Source organism: Heliangelus exortis, chromosome 2 (genome assembly GCF_036169615.1).
Source record: "Heliangelus exortis chromosome 2, bHelExo1.hap1, whole genome shotgun sequence".
NCBI classification, from domain to species: Eukaryota; Metazoa; Chordata; class Aves; order Apodiformes; family Trochilidae; genus Heliangelus; species Heliangelus exortis.
In genome coordinates, this window is record NC_092423.1 from 34,380,385 (window position 1) to 34,400,945 (window position 20,561).

Below are 20,561 nucleotides of genomic sequence, written 5' to 3' on the forward strand. Positions count from 1 at the left end.
ATTTCCAAGTCAAATTTTAAGACCTTTAATTTCTCCAGCCTCCAGGACAGTAAGTAGTCCAGTTCCTCTTTATATCCTTCCAAGAATCTGTTAGTATCACTTTCAGCATGGTCCCCTGGCTCTCCTGCCACCTTTGGAAGAACCTTCCCCAAAAAGTCTGCTCCAACATACTGATTCCAGCCCTCAGCTGGAGCCAGAACCAGTCCTCAAAGGCTGCACCTGTACATCCTTCATCACACATCTCTAGGATGCTCATCAGCCATGCAGCATTTGTCAATAGCAGCTGTGCCTCAACATTTTCTCTCACACACATCCCTGAGGGCTTGGAATCCTGCCAGGATGACCAGTTTCACCTCACTTTATTTAAGAAGGTAAATCCTTTAATGACATTTCATTTTCAGGTTATGAAATGTGTTCTCCTAGAGGCACTTCACCACAGGGCAGCCCACAGCAGGGACTGTCCTCATAAGAGTTATTGAGGAGTCAAAAAGGCAGCAGAGTTTTTCTTCCACCACTCTTGCAAGGCTTCCCAAGTGAGATTCATGGGAAACAAGTCTTTTAGAGAGCTTAAATCTTTGCAGAGGTCAAGGCTTTTGAAATTACCCTCAACCACTCTACTGTGGTACTCTACTAGTGTTTATCATCAAAATGATTCACAGGGTTTTGTTTCAACTATCTGTTTCTTTATTTCTGGCCCTAAAAGACAAATATAGGAAGGCTATGGCAATTACGTTAGTCCTACTGCTTCCAGATGACCCACAAACAGTATTTATCAGCCACTGCAAGCAGTTGGGCATTTGACAAATTAGGAGGAATAAAGCAGGAGCAATATGATAATTGCATTTTCCACATTGTCCTTAATTAACGCTAGCATAGATGTTAACACAGGGGATGCTATAAGACTTTGGTTCTCAGCAAAGGAAAGGTTTTTAATTTAAACCTGAAGTACCCAAGTAGCACAAATACATTCTATTAGAGCACTGTTATGCTTTCTCCTATATTCCATTTCAATGTGACTGAACCTGTAAGTATTTTATGTCCATACATATAGATGGTTTGTAAACCAGTTGGACCCTGCTAGAGAAAAGGTTCCATTTAAATGCAACTCTGCTACAATACTGTGAATCTCCACTTAAATTAGTCTTAAGTTTAGTGGTGATTATTTTATTTAATCCCACCCTTCTTTTTAATATGAGTGAGGGTTTAGATCCAATGATAAAGGCCAAGAGTTGACTGTCAGAAGTGACAGAAAGCTCTGCAGAAAGCAGAGCTGAGATGGAACAACAAAAATGTATCTTTGGTTCTGCATTAGGGAACTTGCTATGTACTGGTAGTTATAATATGGTCTCATAAGGTTGGAGAGGCTTGGAATGAAAAATAATTCTGACCTGTAATGCAGGAAGCAAAGATGCAGCAAAATGTAGACAGGAAGGCAAAGCCTCCCTCTTTAAAGGCTTACTGGGCTCATAACATAAGATAGTGAATATATTTGGTTGGACAATGAATTACCCAATGAAAACTAATTAAACCGAAATAATGAAAACCAGTTCTGAAACGAATTAAACTCTAACACAAGAGAACCCTCTCTTCTGCCAGAGAACCTCCAAAGAGGGATGGGCAGACATCAGCAAGAAACCACTGGAGATGTCCCAAGGCAGACCATGCTGCTTGTGAACAGAAGCCCTAGCTTAGGGATAGAACTTAAAATACTGTTGATACTACCAGAAACCCTGAAGTTATGCCAGCAGGCACAGTCAAACAGTTTCCTTAATCTGGGAAGCTTGTATTAATTTTTTTGGTATGGCTAATTAGCATTGCCCTCTCTAAGATGGCCTGATGGCCTCTCCTATAGCAAGTCCTTTCTACTGCAGACTAGACCCAAGCCTGAAGAGGGGGCAGACATTGGTGTTTAGCTCACCAATGCAACAGCCTTTAAGTAGAAAGATAAACATGCACAGAAATGCTTTCAGATACAAGGCAAACATGAAGTGTATACACAACCACCTCTTCTTGTAACCCAACACTCTTCCTCTGGCCAAGTATGTGAACCACAAGATAACATTCACTGGCACTGGTATTTGCCTTGTAGCATTGGAACACAAGAGCTTCACAAATATAACACACAGAAAAAGTCTGTTACTGTACAAGTAGTTGAACAACACAAGTACCCAACAAAACTGAAAAATGAAATACTACTTCAGTGGCCAAAACACACGTAACTGTTATGCTTATGGTAACGGAGTGGTTTGAGAAACAAATATTTGTATCCTTCCTCCTCTCCCCAAGTTTATTTACTTTTCAGTGTCTCGGTCCTATCCGGATGCTTGCACTAATTGCTTAGGAACTCTTATAAACAGAAGCAGGGAAAAGGAAAACAAGCTCTAAAATAGTGATCAAGAGGACTGGAAAAGCTGTTAACACTCACTAATAGAAACTGATGTAATGTCTGAAATAAGCTTGTTTTTCAAGAGAGTGGCTTTCAAATGAGCTGCATTCCATCAACAGTGCTTAATACTAGATAGCCTGTTGTTTCTGACTTAAGATGTCTGTTACAGGTCTCTTACCTTTGGAGGCTTGAAAGGATATTCTGGTGTAAATGTGATGTCAAGGAAGAAAACACCTCCCTCATAGACTGAGCCTGGAGGTCCTAGAATGGTTGATCTCCATTCGTAGATGTTATCACCTTTGGGTCCAGCACTAAAAGATTTAAAAAAAAAAAAAAAAAAAAAAAAAAAAGGAATATTACCACAGTTCAAATAAATATGACCTCTTACATTCTTCAAGTATGATATGGAAGAAAAGTTTTCAGTGTTAGACTTCACACACCACCTGAAGTAAATACAGGGATTAAAAGTCGATTGAGATTTATAAGAGAAGCATTGCCCGGAACTACTTCTAAACATGTTACACAATCTCCACACAACTGAAAAGTCAAGTTGCAAAGGAGTTCCCTCCTATAGTTCAAAAACAGCTCTTCTAGCTCAACCTTAATAAAATTGTACCACAACAATGACTACAGTAAAAAGCTTCCTTACATTAATCTTATTAATCTTGTATATTCTTAAACTTAAAACATACACTTGTATTACTGCTAAACAAAGGGTCATGGTGTAGTTGAAAGAAGCCAAATACATGATGATATTCTTAAATACCAACATTTTCTACATCTAACATTTTGCTCCACTGATTCCTAAAACAATACCATATGAACTCATCCCATTGATATTGTTTGTAAAAGCAGTTTGTGGAACTGCTTCTGTAAGGGGGGATAATAATCACTGTCAAATTACAACAGTGCTTTCTCAAACCAGCTTTTGTCTAATTCTAGATCCTCCCTAACCTGCCAGCAGCTCACAAGAGCAGTATGAACTAAAGGTGTTGCAGAACACAAATGTCTGCTTGTTGAAAATGAGTTTTACTGATACCCTTAGACACTGCTATTCTGTAGTGTGCCATATGTCACCAACTATTTCTAAGTACAGCTCAACAGATAAAACCATTAATGGTTTAGGACTCTACTGCTACCTCTTTCTTTCTTTCTATGCTGCTGTGGCAGTATTTCATCTGTAAGATGCCAGAGTTGAAAACTCCCTTTGCATAAAGGGAGGTGCTGACACAGCTTTTTCCATCATGGATGTGCTATGACTTCAGAAATCTCTTCTCCCTTTGTTCTGTAAAGGGCCAGATTTTAACATCCCTAATACAATGAAAACCAGCCTAGCTCTTCTTTTCCCATTCTTTTAACAAGGCTAATATAGGACAGAAGGTTAAAAAAAGGCTCTTTTCATATTATAACAATCATGGAGGAGTATTACTTGAGGGGGAAAGCGATCCTACAAATTGAATATATACATGACAACGTGCATTTGACTAATGTGAAGGGAACCAGAGTAATTGCTAGGTAATAGTAACAGTGTTACAAATAGAAATACAATTAGAAAAACATGAATTTTCAATGTAACAACAGGGATCAGAGATATGCTTTTTTCTCCTGCTCTTTGCAGCACTGGTGAACACATTCCTGACAGCAGGGGAATCAGAGAAGAGAAAGGGAGTTAGTTCTATTATAAAACCTGAAATTTTATTTTCAGGTTAAACAAAAAATATAAGTTCACAAAAATGTTGGTGTAAATAGTTCAACAGTAGTGAAGCTATGATTAAAAGCACACTTCCAGGAGAAGGAAAGCACATAAGAAAGCAGTAAAGGGAGACAAGCTCTCTGCAAAGTGGCAAAACAGTCACTGGAGAAAGATTTCTCTCCTCAGAAGTCAAAACCCCACAAATTTCAAGATCAGTACTAAATTAAAGCAAAAGCCATTCCATCCTGAACACTCCTGGCATTCCTCTCTACTGTAATGACTTGTCCCTGTTCCATGCAGGTCTATATATTTGGGCATTCAGCACTCTCCAGCTAATACTTCTGCACTAGACTGGAAGAGCACTATATTTTGACAGGAAGCTCTACCTCTTGAAAGACATCAGCTTAACTGTGAAAACTTACTGAAAAGGACTCTCTGAGGCACCCTCAGTGACCACTCCAAGGAATCCCCTCTTTAGGTACATGCTAGCAACCTACAGACACAGTGCCATTGCTCCAAGTTGCACTGATGATCATCCTCCCTTCTCTCCCCTTCCCTAAAGAGGGGGCAACTGAATGGAACAGGCACTTGAGCTTTGTTACCACCAATTTACTGTTGGAATTTCTATAATGAGAGCTGCCCACTGGGTGCACTTCGGCACTCAAGAAATGTGATGTGTGATTAGCACTGAACACAGCCTTCTGAACCAATGAGAAATATTGCAACATTTTGCATTTATTTCCAGCTTCTACCCAAAGGACTGTCAATAAAAAAATCCCACAGACTTTAATAATAATAATAACAACAATAATGATATATTATTTGCAATTGTCTCAGAAATCTCTTGTACTCTGTTAGATTTCCAATTAGTGCTATCACTGCATACAAGTAATATACTACTAAAGCTCTGTTTTAAAAGAATGTAACAACCTTGTAAGACATCCATAGGCTTTAACAGTGATGTTCTAAGCTTACCTTCTAAGCTTTTCATAATTCAATTAACAGGGTGAAATAGCTTTAGATATTCAATTTTGACATATTAACACTGATTTTTTATAAAGGAAAGACTCAAAGAGGAAGATTCAAGTCATCTTGCATCAGAGTGCAATATTGCTTGGATTTAATATAGGATTAGGCAATACCAAGAAGCTCAAGAAGACCTAATGCTTAACAGAAAAGCAACAATACTGGACCACAGAATAAGTGCAGCAGAATTAACTTTTGGTGGAGATAGAAAAACTGTCAAAGGTTAAAGATTACTCTTTTTTTGTTTTGTTTTGTTAAAATCCCTGCAATTATCTGTTTCAAAAAGAAATTCACTGATGCATAGATACAGGGCTCACATGAACAGCTTTCATCTTGCCTGATGCTCACAACTGCTCAATCAGATTAAGTGTTTACATCTACTAATGCAACATTTTGAAGCTGTCCAACATACCACCACCTGGAAGACAATTCTAACCAATTAAATAGAAACTGTTTCCACTGCAAGACAAGAGTGTGAGAGCAACATCTTTCTACATTGAGCTCAATAGCCCACAACCTCTTCACTTACAAGGAAGAAATGAGACAAAGACCGGTAATGCAGAGTGAAAGATGACATCTGAAAGAAAATTTAAAAAAAACCAACCCTACCCATCACTGAGGTATCAGGCAGCAAGTGTTACACAGCGGTGCTACTGTCACCTCTCTTCCCTGGAAATACAGGAATATACTCTGAAGATGGTCTGCACCCACTGTAACAGTTCCTGATCATTCCCAAGTTGTTTCTGTCTTATCCTCTGGACAGATGTTATGACAGTGATGTCCTTAGGAAACTGCTCAGTGCCAAGGTAGATTTAACCAAAGAAATACCAAACTTTCCAAGTTTAAAAGCAGCGGTCTGAATCCTCTTGGAAAATGCAAGACATAGAGAAAGATTCCGCACAGGTGACACCATACTCAAAGTTCTGGGCCTGGGCCAAGTCAGAACCAGCCTTGTGTTGCTTTGGAGAAACCTTCTCTGCAGCAGGGGCTGGGGAGCAGAATGATGCCTGAGCAGAACTGGCTGCATGCTCAGATGCCTTGCAGTACTAAGCAGTTAGAACATAGATATGAAGTGTACATGGAGGACGCACACACACACGCACACACACACACACACACACACACACGCACACACACACACTTTTTAATAGCTGAAATGACAGCCTGCAAGAACAGTCAGCCTGTAGTGTTTTCATATTAAGCCAGCCAGGTACAACCTCCACCATAACATCCACACACTGCCTGCACTATGTGAATTTTGCACCCCCAAAGTCAGCTCCCTGTTATTTCACACACCCGAACTCAGCTCCCTCCTCTGCCCATGCTGGGCAAATCCCTGTAAGTATGCCTATGCCATGGAGGGAAGGCAATGTTTTTTGGTTTCACCACATATAGCTAATGTACAAAAATCCCTGAGAAAACACTGCTGATACTTTCCAGGAGAGTGACTCAGAGAGCCCACTACTTATGTCAACATGCTAGTACCTTTGGAAACTACCTTGTCCTTTTCTAGAGTTGACCAAATGATACCATAAGCTTTCCCTCTGGACAAAATACAGCCAGATGATTACTTCAGCTTCTCTTCTTTAATATATAAAAAACCAGCAATAGCAGATGACTGTAGTGATAAATGAATCAAAATCAGTCGATGCTGCAGACCGATGAATACCCTCATATGCCAAAGCAGTGCATGTTCCTTTGAAAAGCTAACTAATTTAGCAAAGTAGAAAGTAGTAGTAGGAAGCAGGAAGTAGTAGAAAATGCTGGAGATGGCCCACCTCTCATCAAGGTGGTGAGAGGAAGGGCTATTTCATGGTAAGCTGAAATAAATAGCAGATAATGAAAAACTATAATATGTTTCAGTTAAACCGCAAGTGACAAAACCACAAGCTCATACTTCAACTACTCCATATCCTTAGATGTTATTTTTGAGGCTATTTTGCCCTGAACAGGAAGAATCTGATGTGAGTAGCTAAGCTGTTTTGAAGTTGCACAGTTTTGTAAAATAAATATAATTTCCAAAAAATGTTCCAGACATGAGCTTTTCTGAGGGGCACAGCTCAAATCAGAAAGCAAACAACATACTAATGGCACATGGGAATTCATGGAAATTCCAAGGTTGAAGAGAATCTAATATCTCCAATGTAAATATGTGCCATTACAAACTGATAGCAACTTCATTTTTTTGTTTTTGTTGTTTCATTTTGTTGTAAGAAAGAGTGAATGACTGAACACGGATTTGCATTTTGGTCTTTAGTTGACTGGCGGAGGTCTATTTTTTACTTTTTCTTGTTTTCCTCTTTTCCTATTCTTTTCCTTCTTTTTCTTTTAAAGATGCAAGCTCAAAATGCATTAGAAATTTTGACTGGCAGGGAGGCAGCATATCATTCTCCCAGGAAGTTCTGGTGCACCTTGATTTTGCCTCCTAACCCACCCCACTCATGACCTCAGGGTACAAATGCTTTCTTTTCTGGTAGTTCACCAGGTGGGTCCATGCTGAACTATCTCAGCAGCATTGTTAGGCTGAATCTGGTGCAGAAGTTAAAAAAGTACCCCAGAAGTACTGGGGGAGGCAGGTGTGGGGTCTACAAAGAAGCAGGACAGCTTGAGCTTAGCCATGGAAAAACAGACACTTACAAAACCCCCCATTCAAAGAAATTTTGCTCTACAGATTTTTAAGCAAGCTGTACTAAAACCAGGAATGTCAACAAACAGAGTTAAAACCAGACAAACAAAAGAGCAGCAGCTAATCCTTTGTCCACAATTTCACTTCTAAAACTTTATACTACTGCACAGTTTTGAATTGTAGAAATAAACTGTCACCTTCTGCACATGCTTTAGCTACCAAAATGCAGTATTATTATTATTATTATTACTACATACTGAGGCACTCCATTCACAGACAGAACCCCACTATGCTAAGTATGCTACAAAGCAATCCAAAGGCTCATGTACACAACGTACATGCTTTTCAATTAGAAAATAAGCATGAAAATATTTCCTACTTATGACAAAGAAATTCAACGAGACAAGATGGAAGTAGTTTAAAAGATACCCTGGACCATCCATTTAATTGCATTTTTCAATTAAGTAGGTTAAAAGTGGGATACAAGTTTTTTGTCTCCCATTTTAACTCAAAGAATGGTAAAGAAAAAAAAAAAAATCACAATACAACAAAACCCCTTCCCTGGGAAGCCATGGAAAGTTAAAGGTAACATACTGAATTACCACGGGACTGTGTGAATCAGAGTGATATTGCTTGCCCACTGTCAATATACACAGCCACACTGCTCCTCTGGGTTAACATTAGCCAGGTATGACAGATTTACCATAGGTGAAATGCCTATGAGCTCAATGAGAAACACACAGAAAGGACTGCAGGATAAAAAGTTGCAGCTAGCTCTAATTAAAACATAAAAAGGGAACAAAGGAGAGGAACACGGGGTAAACAAGTAAAGATGGAACATCATATCACTACAGCAATTCAAACTATAAATTGTGAAAACAACTTAATTCTCCCAATGCATGTTAAGGGGCATGGTTTTCACGTACAAAGCAGTAAGTATTGTAACTCATTGAAGTTACTCTATTTTCTGTCTTTATTTTAGAATGGCAGTCACAATATTATTGCACAAAGGTAAATACCTTACAAATCCCACCACATTTCTGACACAGAAGAGCGTGTATAAAATTTTTGTTTTAGCATTTAGGAAAGATTTTCCCTGAAGTATCAGACTAATGCAAAACGGGGGGGGGGAAGGTTTGAAAAACTGCACATAAATTCCACAAAGCTTAAACCGTAGGATAAATGGTGCAGTGAATTACATTCTTACGAGGTTAAAAAAGGAACTAAATAACTAAATAGCTTTGATAATGGAGCTGATAAGGTGTTATGTGGGGATTTATGAGACTTTAAGGAAAACTGTTTCAGGGGGATTTCTTTGTGGGGAAAAAAAAAAAAAAAAAGACCAGGTTTTCCAGTTTATATAAAAATACTTGGCAACATGATCTCAAAAAACCCCACGTGCCTTATCGCTGCCAAAATCTCACTCTTCTCAGTTACAACAGGAAGAGAAATGCCCAGGAGTACTTGCAAATTTAGGACCTTCACCTGAAATATTTCAGTCTCTGCAAAATATTACTATGAAGTTACTAAACTACTTGGTGAAAAGGCCAACCCTCTTGAATGATTTCACTGCAGAGTTTGATTTTTAAACCAGGCTTCAAAGATTTAAAATAAAATCTCAGCTAACAGGGAGGTCAGAAGGAGACTTAAGATATTCTCAGGAGTGTGCTGCAGCTCTATTTAGTTTAACAATAATCACTTCAATTTGGGAGCAAGTCCTCATAAAAAGGTTCAAGAGAAATTAATCCATTTAGCATTGGTTGCAAAATTGAAAATAAATTCAGTCTGCTCAGCTCTCAAGGGCTCTCTTTTTTCTTTGCAGAAGCTTCTTCCTAGCCTTCTCTACCTCAAAGCATTGGAATTTTGTCCCACTACACGTAGGGAACACTTACAGTGTCCAACATGACTACAGACAGGCCAACTGACTGTGGCTTTAATATGTAGAGTACACAAATGCAGAAAATGTCAGACTAAGTCGTCAATGAAATTATTTTCATTGTATGTAAATCAGTTTTTCTTTTCTCCTCATAGTTGGAGCTTGAAAATGTGGCCAAAAATTAAATAAATTAAAATCTATTGGCTTATATTTGACCTCGCATCTCCCATTAAATAAAACCTTTCACAAGAAACAATAAAACAAATTGGGAAAGAGTAAGAGAGAATTTGAGTTGCCTAACAACTAGGAATGGCTTATTTAAAATTACAAGATGATGTGATGGTAGCAACTGTGCTCTGCCAACTTAACCTTGTGTTATTTTTACATTGGTTTCCTTCCTGCCATTTGTCAACTGGCCTAATTGCTGCCAATGTGAGGACAGAAATTCCTTCACATCATCAGACCTCATTTCCAAATTTAGTATTTATTGCACAGATGTGTAATTTAGAATTGGTAAGCAAAACTAGGCAGTTTCACAAATGCTGCACTTTTGCAGCTACACCCTTTGGTCTGGGACTCCTCATGTTCCAACAGGTTTTTGAAGTTGGTATAGGAATAATTAGTAAACCTATTTGTTTCTGTAATTTTAATTCTTTCATAAAGCAAACAAACTCTTAAAGTGGTTGCCCAGCATCAAACAGGCAAGCCTGTATTTAAAGACCATAAAAGAGAATCAATACTGTTATTAAATATGAAAATTCTTGTGTCACTAATCTCAAATGTAGTGTACTTATCAAGAGAAAACAAAAGCTTTACTTCCTCCTGGTACTTACTGGGACACAGCAGGTTCTTCACACATGGGAAAGAAACTACTCTCTCTGAAAACAAAACAGCTCAATAATGCCCCTTCCCTCCCATAAGCATCCCTAACCGGGCTACACTGAAATGATCAGAGGGCTGAATGTGAGCTAGAATCATCTGTGTTTCTGTCCTCAGTGCCCACCTCCTGTCCTGTCCATACCAGTATGGGAATCTGAAAGGTGGTCTCAATAAGCAGATAAAAAAAGCCCAGCACATCATAAATATTTTAGACACCCTGTAGGACATCAATTGTAAAACTGCTGAGTTCGGACCAGTGCAATCTGGAGACTTCTGGCTCTTCAAAATTTTCTTGCTCTGTTTAGGGGAAAAAATCCAAACAACAAAGCAAAGGATCCCACCTATTTCATAAGACTACCTATCCAACAGTGAGACAATATAGTTGACTGCTTATCTTAGGCTTTATTATCATCAGTTTGTTGACTTCACTTTAACTACTAATTCTGTAGATCAAGAAATGCATACGCTAAATAACTTAGATCAAAAGGGCAACAGCAGCTACAAACTAGCTTGGAAAAACTGGCCCCAGAAAGTGAAAGATGATGTGTAACATTTGGCAAAAAGCCCCTGCTATGCTGAAAATTGAAAGCAGACAAGACTCTCAAACTTCCTCAAACTAATAAGGACATGGTTCTTGTGGCTTCACTCAACTGACTCCTTGAGTAGCTTTCTTACTTACAGGCAGGAAAAGGGCTCTTTTAAAGAGGGCAGACACCAAATTGCCAGACTAGAGTTGTACTACCACCTCTCTTGCACTGAACTACATGAATTTTCTTCAAAGCCTGTACTCAGAAAAGATGGTGCACTATTTTAAGACTGCTATTTTATATGCAGCTTTAAATTATCAAAGGAATGTAATCGAAGGCAACAAATTGGTTGGAGCAGATGATCTCTAAGGTGCCTTCATACCTAAGCCATTCTATGATTCTATGAACTTTATGTTGCTAGCCAAAATATATCATGTCTTGAAGGATGCATCTTAATGATACATGAAACCTAAAAAGAAAGGGGGAAGAAAAAAAAAAAAAGCACTAATCTGGATGTCCTTCTCTTCTGTATCTACACTAAAACTTTTGCATTACCTTCCTTTCCTTGCCATTCACTGAACAAATCACTGCATTTGGATGAACCTACTTTATTGCAGGTGAAACAGCAAAATCAAACAAGCTACCCAACAAGAAAACAGAATTTAGTTCAGCAAAACAACAAAAAAAATACCATCAGTTATGCTGCACTACTCAGAGCATTTCTTTACCAATTTTCACACTTCTAAGCTATCCAAGCTGCCTAAGAGAAAAGTAATTTGAAAGCACTGCCTTTGAGTTTTAGCACTTTAACATGCACAGACTAGAAATTTTATCTGAGAGCTGAGATGTGAGTTTACTATTTTTTAAGTAAAACAAGATTACCTACACTTTAACATAGCACAGCTGCCAGCCAGCTAGAAATTGTTTATATACCACTACAAGTCGTTCTCATTAATAACAGTTGCAAACACAAGCCAGTCACAATAGCTAACCAGTATTTACTGTAGCATTTTCTGACATAAATATTTTTCTGAAGCTGACATGATGGCAAAAGCTTGGAAAAAACCCAAACAAAACAAAACCCAAAACAAAAGCAACAACAATCTTTCAAGGGATTTAAAACCAAAAATAGGCTCTTGATTTCTTGATAGCATTTTCACATGCTATATAGAGGAATAGCGGAATTTGAAGTGGCCTTCTAAGGTTTTGGGGGTTTAAAATTTTTTTGTAATTTTAAATTTTTTGAAAAAGATTTTATTTTCAAAGTATTAACAACACTACATTTAATCCAGAGAAGGAGCCACAAGAGCACTAAGCAGTGTTCTTAAGTACTGTATAGAGTTTTAGGGCCAACTTGCACACCTTAACTTGAAGAGACTGACACAGTCCTTCACAAAAACAAAGGGTTTTTCCAGAACCCTTTTTGGCAACTGAGGTTAAGAAACTTACCCCCAAAGCAAAAAAACCAAAAACCAACTGAAAAAAAAAAAACAAAAAAAAAAACCAAAAAAACCAACAAAGAAAGCAAAAGATCTTTCAAACAGACTGGTTTTTTTCTGGAAGTCCCTCCTGAATGTAAGGAAAGATTGAAGACAAAGAAATGCCAGGCAGTGAGAGTTTCAAAGCAGGGTATTACATCACTTACACCTTTTATAAAAAGCATATCACATTCACACAGATAAAAGCCAACACAGATGACTGCTCCTTCCTGATTTCCACCAGAGAGAAGGATTAACAATAGTTTAATAAGCTTGAAAGACAACACAAAGTGGTTGGCAGATAAGTTCTGCTGACAGAGATCTGCAGCAGGCAGGTAAAAGAACTGCCAGGAAACACAAGTAGTCCACAGTCACCCTCCTCAACATCACTCTTGGTCCCACAAAGCTCGGAAACTTTGCTCCTTCAATTGATCCCTGACATTCTTATGTTAACTAAGTTGCAACCTTTTGCTGTCATGAGAAAAAAAAAAAAAAAAAAAAAAAAAAAAAAAAAAAAAAAAAAAAAAAAAATCACACTAACTTTAAACTGCAATTAGCTGAAAAGACCTACGTTCAAAAATACTTCATGTATGTTCCCATGATCTGGAAGCATTTCTAGTCACTAAAAAAAAAATAAAATATATATTTTCCCCACATGCTTCCCATGCAGCTCATGAGAATCCCGAAAAAGATCGTCAGTGTCATTTAGTAAAAATTCTCATTTTTTAATTGAATGATTGAAATTCTAGTAATGGCCACATGAGATTTTCTATTGTATTTCAGAGACAGGAGGAAAGTACATCTCTCAGACACATTAAAAGTAACACCTGAAAGCAAAACTGACAAGCTGAGGAAAGAGCTCCTGGGTTCTGAGGGTTGTGCATCCCTTTTGTTATGCTGGAACCATTTTGACAAAAAAGGCAACAGAAACCAAGAGGCAAAACTTTAAAACTGACACAGTGACAAATGTTCTGCTTGCACTTAATTTCACACTGTTAATTTTTCTGAAGAAAAAAGAGCATCTTACTTATAATTAGGTACAAATATGAAATCAGTATAATAGCATACAGTAGTATGGCAAAACACTTGAGATAACCAGCAACCTTTTAATACCTATGCTTGATGTAATTTTACATATATGTCAAAATAAGAAGAGAAATAAATCTATCATTAGCTACAAATCACATGGAATTGGGGGATGAAGGTAGGGAAAAGCACTGCACGAACAAAGCAAAATGATTTGTTTTCAGTCACTATGGCATCATCCACTTTGATTTTCTCACTAAAAGGCATTTCAAATATTCCTTTTAGCGAAAAAAAGCTGTTCAAACAGCAATATGTTTACTATATAAATACATTTACAGTATTTACATTATGCTAGGAATTTCCCCAACCAGTCTAGGCAATCCTATCAGAACTCTCAAGATAAAATAATGAAGAGATATTTCTTTATTTAAGTTTCTATGCAAAGATCTTGATTCAGAAAGGTCAGTAAACAAAACCCCTAGAGTACAGTTTTCCTCATTAATCATGAAGAACAGACAAATTCCAAAGGTAGCTGACACTCCCATCATTAAAACAAATGTTAATTTTTTACATTTTTATTTTATATTGGGTTCTTAAAAAGTTGTGATGAGACAATTCTCCTATTCCAGTTAAGGCAAACAAACTGAAAAGAGTTCTGTTCTGCTGACCTTGGGCCAGTAAATCAGGTCATAGGCACAAAAATAATACAATGGCAGTATCATTGACAGAGTAGCAAACTGACAAACCCCAAAATTATTTTTTCATTCAATCTGTGCAAATAGATAGAAAACTACACCTCACATATATAACTTTCAAGCCATAAACATGAAATCTGATTAGGCAAAGTCAACATTAAGTACCAGACTAAGACACACCAAAGCATGAATGTACTCATTTGAGATTCAATTTTCTGAGACAGATATTAATTTGAAAACAAAAAACTTCTGGAAATTACTCTTAGAGGTTCTAGTGTCACATATATACATATGTACGTGTGTTTCAAAATGCTCAAAACTTTTTATAACATGACATAAAAGCATTTTTTCTAAATGCACTTTTCCCCTATAAATCAATGTTAAAATAAAGCTCCACCCCCCCATTACTATAAGAAAAGTAGCATTGCTGGAAAGACTTCAATCACAGGTCAAATGCAACTTTTGTCACAAAACTCTTTTCTTCCACTAGCTTATCATAGAATCATAGAACTGGCTGGGTTGGAAGGGACCTGAGAGATCATCAAGTCCAACCCTTGATCCACTACCGCTGCAGTTACCAGACCATGGCACTGAGTGCCACATCCAGTCTCTTTTTAAATATCTCCAGGGATGGAGAATCCACCACTTCCCGGGGCAGCCCATTCCAATGCTTGATCACCCTCTCCGTAAAGAAATTCTTTCTAATTCTTATCCAACCTAAACCTCCCCTGGCACAACTTGAGACCGTGCCCTCTTGTCTTGCTTGTATTTCTTTATCCAAAGAAATACAGGCAAACACTAGACTGGATCTGATCTGAAGCCCACCTATCCCAAAGCCCAGCATCTGACCCATTTCCAGTATCAAATGAGGCAGAGATCAGCAGCAGAAGGCTCCTGCCATCTCTCCTGCTTTTCCCTACATGAGCAATCTCCTCCATGGTAACTGATTGAGATTCAAAAAGAGGCCTCTTGTGTTTTCCTTCTGCAATCAGTGGTTCTGCAATAAGCTGCAGTAATTTTATCTGGGTTTGCCCTCCACAGAACTCTGAGTCTTTTTGAAGCTTGCAAAATTTCTGGCTTCAGCACGGAATCCCTACATCTAATTTAATTCTGTAAAAATCAACTAAATTAAATATCTCTATCTTTTAATCTCATTCCATAAGACTTCATTCTTGTACTAGAGGACAGAGGAAAATAAGCCTCCCATCTATTTTCTCTAGAGAAGAAAACTAAGGAAAATAAATATTCAGTCTATTTTTCTGAAGAAAACAATCTCTCTATCTTCACAAGAGAACTCCTCCAGTTTCTTTTTCAATAACCTTCATCTCTCCAAAATCCACCAACTTCCCCAATATTCTTTATGAGATAAAGTGGACAGCATTGTACAAAAGCTGATGGAAAAGACATTATTTTGCATGTATCTATATTAGGACTTTTTCTTATTCACATGCCAGAAATACTTCCTGCCCTACCTTTTTCAAACTGGAAAGACTTATCACCATAGGTATGCCCTTAATGAGCACTACACCAGTGAAGGATAAGTTTCTTCTCTACTTTCAAAGAAGTTTGCAGCAGACCATACACTCTTAAATCCCTGCCTTGTTAGCAAATATATTTCTCCAGGTGTCTTTCTAGCAGCCAGTACTTCTGTATTAGTCTGGGCTAGTTTAAGTCACTGATGGGAGTTTAAGTTAGGACTCCCATCAAATTAAGCAGAACAAATTCATATGCAATGCAGAACACAGAGGAATCTCTTTCAGAAAACTGGAAAAGGAAAGAGTTTTGCAGCTGTGACAGCAATAAGCAGACTGCTGCAGAGCACTTGGACTGGGGATTTGCTTCGTGTCACTTAGCCCAGTTAGGAATTATGCCACTCTTTATTCTCCCACTGTCATAAACTAGTTTGGGTTTGAGGGGCTCTTTAAAGATCATCTAATCCAACCCCTCTGCAGTGAGCAGGGTCATCTTCAGCTAGATCAAGTTGTTCAGAGCCCAGTCCAACTTCAGCTTGAATATTTCTGGGCGTGGGGCACCTGTCACCTCTCTGGGCAACCTGTCAGCAAGGAACACTTTTGAAAGCATCTTTTCTACTTCTGCAACCTGTAAAGGCAGGATATTGCATTCTTTATGGAAGAATAAGAGTTTGTTATCAGTGATGAAGCTGAGCATTGTGGCAACAAGCATTGCTTCTGTCATTAATCTGATTGTAGTTTTTAGATAATCACAGAAAAGCAGAACCTTACAAAGGAATGCACACAGCTCTGTAAAGAGAACTGGGCTCCACTAAAGGAGACAATTTAAGGTTCTATCCTTTAAAGCCCCAGGAGTTATTCAAGTTGCACTTCCTAAATTCCTAATAAGAGAATTTAAAGACAGTGAGTGTTTTGGCTAATGCCTGGGGATTTCTATGTGTTGTTTCTATTAAGCTTTTGCTCAACTACTTTTTTCTGGTTTTTTTTCCCCTGATACTACAGCTGTGGGTTTGTTCTTTTTTGTTTAAAGAAAAACAAACAAACAAAAACCCCAAAACCCAAAACAACAAAAGAACAAAAGGCAGCTTTAGCATATCAAGAAGATATTTCTCCTACCTGGCCCAAATGTGTAGGCACTGTGTGGTTCAAGGCTCTATTGGAATTCACAGGCCTAAATGTCAACTACAATAGTCAAACCTTTTAACATATTTATTACTTCACTCTTGATATTTTTCTACTCTGTGGAATTAATTCCATAACTTGAAGTGCCACTTATTAAAAAGCCAAGATATGGTAAAGAGCCTGCTGCTGTCATCACTTCCTTTAGAGAAATATAGTGATTTCACTCATCACAGCATCAAGTTTAATCAACATTGTGGTTCTTGCTCTGTGGAGGCATTAATCATTCACAAGTCCTCGGATTCTACTCCTCACTTTGTAGGTCATTTCTGTGGCATTCCTGTGCAACCCGATCAGCCATGATGCATAATGCTCATTCCTGGGATGAGCTGATATGGGGAGGGATGTGGAATAGGGGTATAGAAAGGGACAAAGAAAATATGTGAGGAGGATATCCAGTCCCAAAGACATGTAAAACAGATTATGTATGTGTGCATGTGGAAGAAGGACAGAAATTACTGCAGATGTAAAAGCTAGGACCAGACAAAAGTATCTCCATCCAAAGCTCAAAATTCAAGTAAATTTCAGATCATTAAGTTTAATTTGCAGGAATGCAAAAAAGCATACTCCTCTGATATATCTCAAAATAAACTTGCTTAAGCCTAGAAGCATTGGTTTACAACATCACAATTAATAAGACTGACTTTGAATACTCATGATAGCCACATGTCTGCCCAATTCCATTTCAAATCTTGTTACGTTCTTGGCCTAAATAATTTCCTATAAGTTCCATAGACTAATTATATGTGGAAAGACACATGTATTACCTCCCTTTTATCATCCTTATATTTTCCACCTTTGTTTTCAATAAAGCATATCTCTTTGTTCCTCTAAGAAAACAGATGTTTCCAATTTATTTTCTTTTACACTATTATTCAGTGTAGCATCAACTGAACAGTTAAATAAACGATTAAAGCATTTCATTGTGGCTGTGTTCTTCCAGAAAGAGCAAACTTGCCTGCCTACTAGAACCAGGGGGACAAATAAGTCAAGAAAGTGAATTAACCCAGACTTTATGAACTCTGAGCAAGAGGTTTATGAGAAAACATGAGGAAATAACTAGTACAGGTGTAAAAAAAATGGTCCCCTATCAGCACCAGTGCACCTATATTTGAGGTAAAAACCAAACAACAACAAAACCCCCAAAAATAAAAAAACTTAAAAAAAAAAAAAATAAAAAAACTTAAAAGGAGTTGAAGCCACAGTTTTGCATTGACATTTCTGGGCACTTGCAGGAAGGGTGTACGTCTGCATTTGTATGTAACTACCATTATCTGGGTTGAAGCTGCACCAAACACAAGCACGATTTCAACCAAAACATTACATAAAATGGGCTATTTCATAAAATAGGGATCTCTGTGTAGAGGCAGTAAATTTATAAAAGCAGGGAAGCAAATATCAAAGGCACTTCACTGAATTACAGACTGGTGACATTGATGTTGCAATTTCAGTGAAAACCTTGCTCGATTTAGTTACTACAGGACAAAAAAGGACAATTTAGTGACACTACAGAGGTTTTGTATTACCTCAGCTATCAGCCTGATACCTAAATACAGAGCTTACCTACCCTCAGATCCAATACCAGCCTGCACTGTGGCTTTACTGAACACAACTGCAATTTCCCTCACCTTCCAATGACTGAGAAACTGCTGCAGCTAGCTGTGTCCAAACTCCTGTTAAATCACCCAAATAAAGCCTCAGAATGCAGGAAAAAAATTGACTTCAGAAGTCTGGCAGTTTCTGTATGAAATCTTAGCCACCTGTCAAGTACACACACAGCATGCTTTAAAGATACCTGCATGAGGCTGGCTCAACCTCTCTCCCAGGCTTCGTACTGAAAATCATGACAAGACAGTAAATCAGAAGAACAGACACAAAAACAACTGCTCTGAGAAGACCAAGATCATAATCCTTTCATGTTATGCTATTTAAGTGAGGACTACAGACTCCTCTTTTTGAGTAACTGGGTTGTTCCTCTGTTTAATGGAAATGACACTGTACTTGAGGAAAAATATGCTTACATTGCAATGCCTCATTTTACAGTATCATGGGATCCTTGATCTTCACACCAGCACCATTAATAAACATCAGCTATTTGTAAAGGCTCCAGCTATATGAGACCAGCTTTGAGGACTTGAAAATTAATTTCTGGAACAGAGAAATTCTTGTTGACAATACCCATTATTTGGATCAGGTTGTATTTTTTGTTTGTTTTTTTTTTTTAAGGTATATTTTCAACAATGAAATAGTTTGTGAAACAGATGTAGTGTTCTTGCATGGTTAAATTGTTCGTTTTCCCAAGTCAAAACTCCACAAAGACTGGGGGAAAGTCACCAGTCTGATATGACTAGCAAAGGGCACAAGAGTCCAATTAGTTCTTACTTGCTGACAGAAGGATTGGATGAAAAAAGGAAACCCAGGCAGGTGAAATACAAAATGAAGTGTCCTAATTGAGTGTGATGACATTCAGATACAGGTTTCCAAAAACATAATACATCTTTTAACAAACTTGGTTGATAAAAGTGGGGTGATAACTAGTTCCAATCACAGGCATCTTATTTCATATATAAAAATAGAGTACATATGCATGTGAGTATAAATATGCATATGTACACACACAAGATATGTATGCCTCCATAGGTGCACTAATGCAGTTAAAATGAACAGCAGCTGCTACCATAATAATGCTGTAGAAGTGCAGAAGGACTATCTAGGATCAACAAAAAAGAATTAGCCACTTCAGCCCCTGTGCTTAGGTATTTGTTCAGAACACACACACATACATACACTCTCATATAAATCTCCTGCAACCACAGATTTAGAAATTTAATTTTTGCTGAAAAATTATTAAAACAATACACAATATTGCAGCACTGATCCCAGCTAACATCTCAAGTCAGTGTTATCCTTGGAGTCTATTTTGCCTGCACTCCATGTGCATCCTGGGTGATGCAACGTTCAGAATTCAGGAAAACATGTAATCTGACATCTTTATCAAATCAAGTTAAATGCTGAAAAAAAGGAAAATTGATCTTACAATAATTCTTTTCCACACAGCTATTTTTGCACATTTGGGAGACTGGAATGATGGGGAAAGTAAACAGAAAATAATCCCTTGCTTTCTCAGAAATACAACTGTGCTCCAGTAAGTGAATGCAAAAGGGGTATTTGCTCACACATGCATGCTCTGAACACATCACTCACAAAAAGCAGATCTGATGCAATACTGTTCCCTTAGAGCTGTTGTACAGATAATATCTAGTGGGTTTAAAATTTGTAAATTGTTATTAATTACCTTGTAATTTGCAAAATAAAAACCAAGCTAAAATCTACTTCCTTTATTTGAAACTTGAAGTCTGGTGGCTGCATTACCTTCTCATTCTTCTCGAACTATTTACTGCTATTTCATAGAACAGAATAATTTGGATTGGTAGGGACCTCTAAAGGTCATCTAGTCCAACCTTCTTTACTGTAAAGGATTTACCTTTAACTGCTGACAAAACCCAAATGCACATTCCATTCCTGAGCATCTTGCCATCTTTATATTTTGTTTCTGTTCCTGTAAAGCAGACCCCCAACAAGTACCTGTGAATCCCCAGCACAGGCTACAGAAGGAAGGGAGCTCTGGCTCAGTGGCAGCTGAGTCCAGGTACCTTTCTGAATAGATGGGAAAGCAGGATCTAAGCCATGCAAGCTTC

General features: G+C 37.8%; 1 protein-coding gene across 7 annotated transcripts in view; it reads right to left on the reverse strand.

The window, feature by feature from the left end:
- The window catches only part of UBE2E1 (ubiquitin conjugating enzyme E2 E1), a 44,892-nt gene that overhangs the window by 4,966 nt on the left and 19,365 nt on the right, over window positions 1-20,561 (reverse strand). For all 7 annotated transcript variants that reach the window (XM_071735498.1, XM_071735497.1, XM_071735499.1 and 4 more), the window contains one exon: window positions 2,565-2,697. In XM_071735498.1, the coding sequence (XP_071591599.1) occupies window positions 2,565-2,697 (133 nt within the window). The remainder of the gene's footprint in view (window positions 1-2,564; window positions 2,698-20,561) is intronic.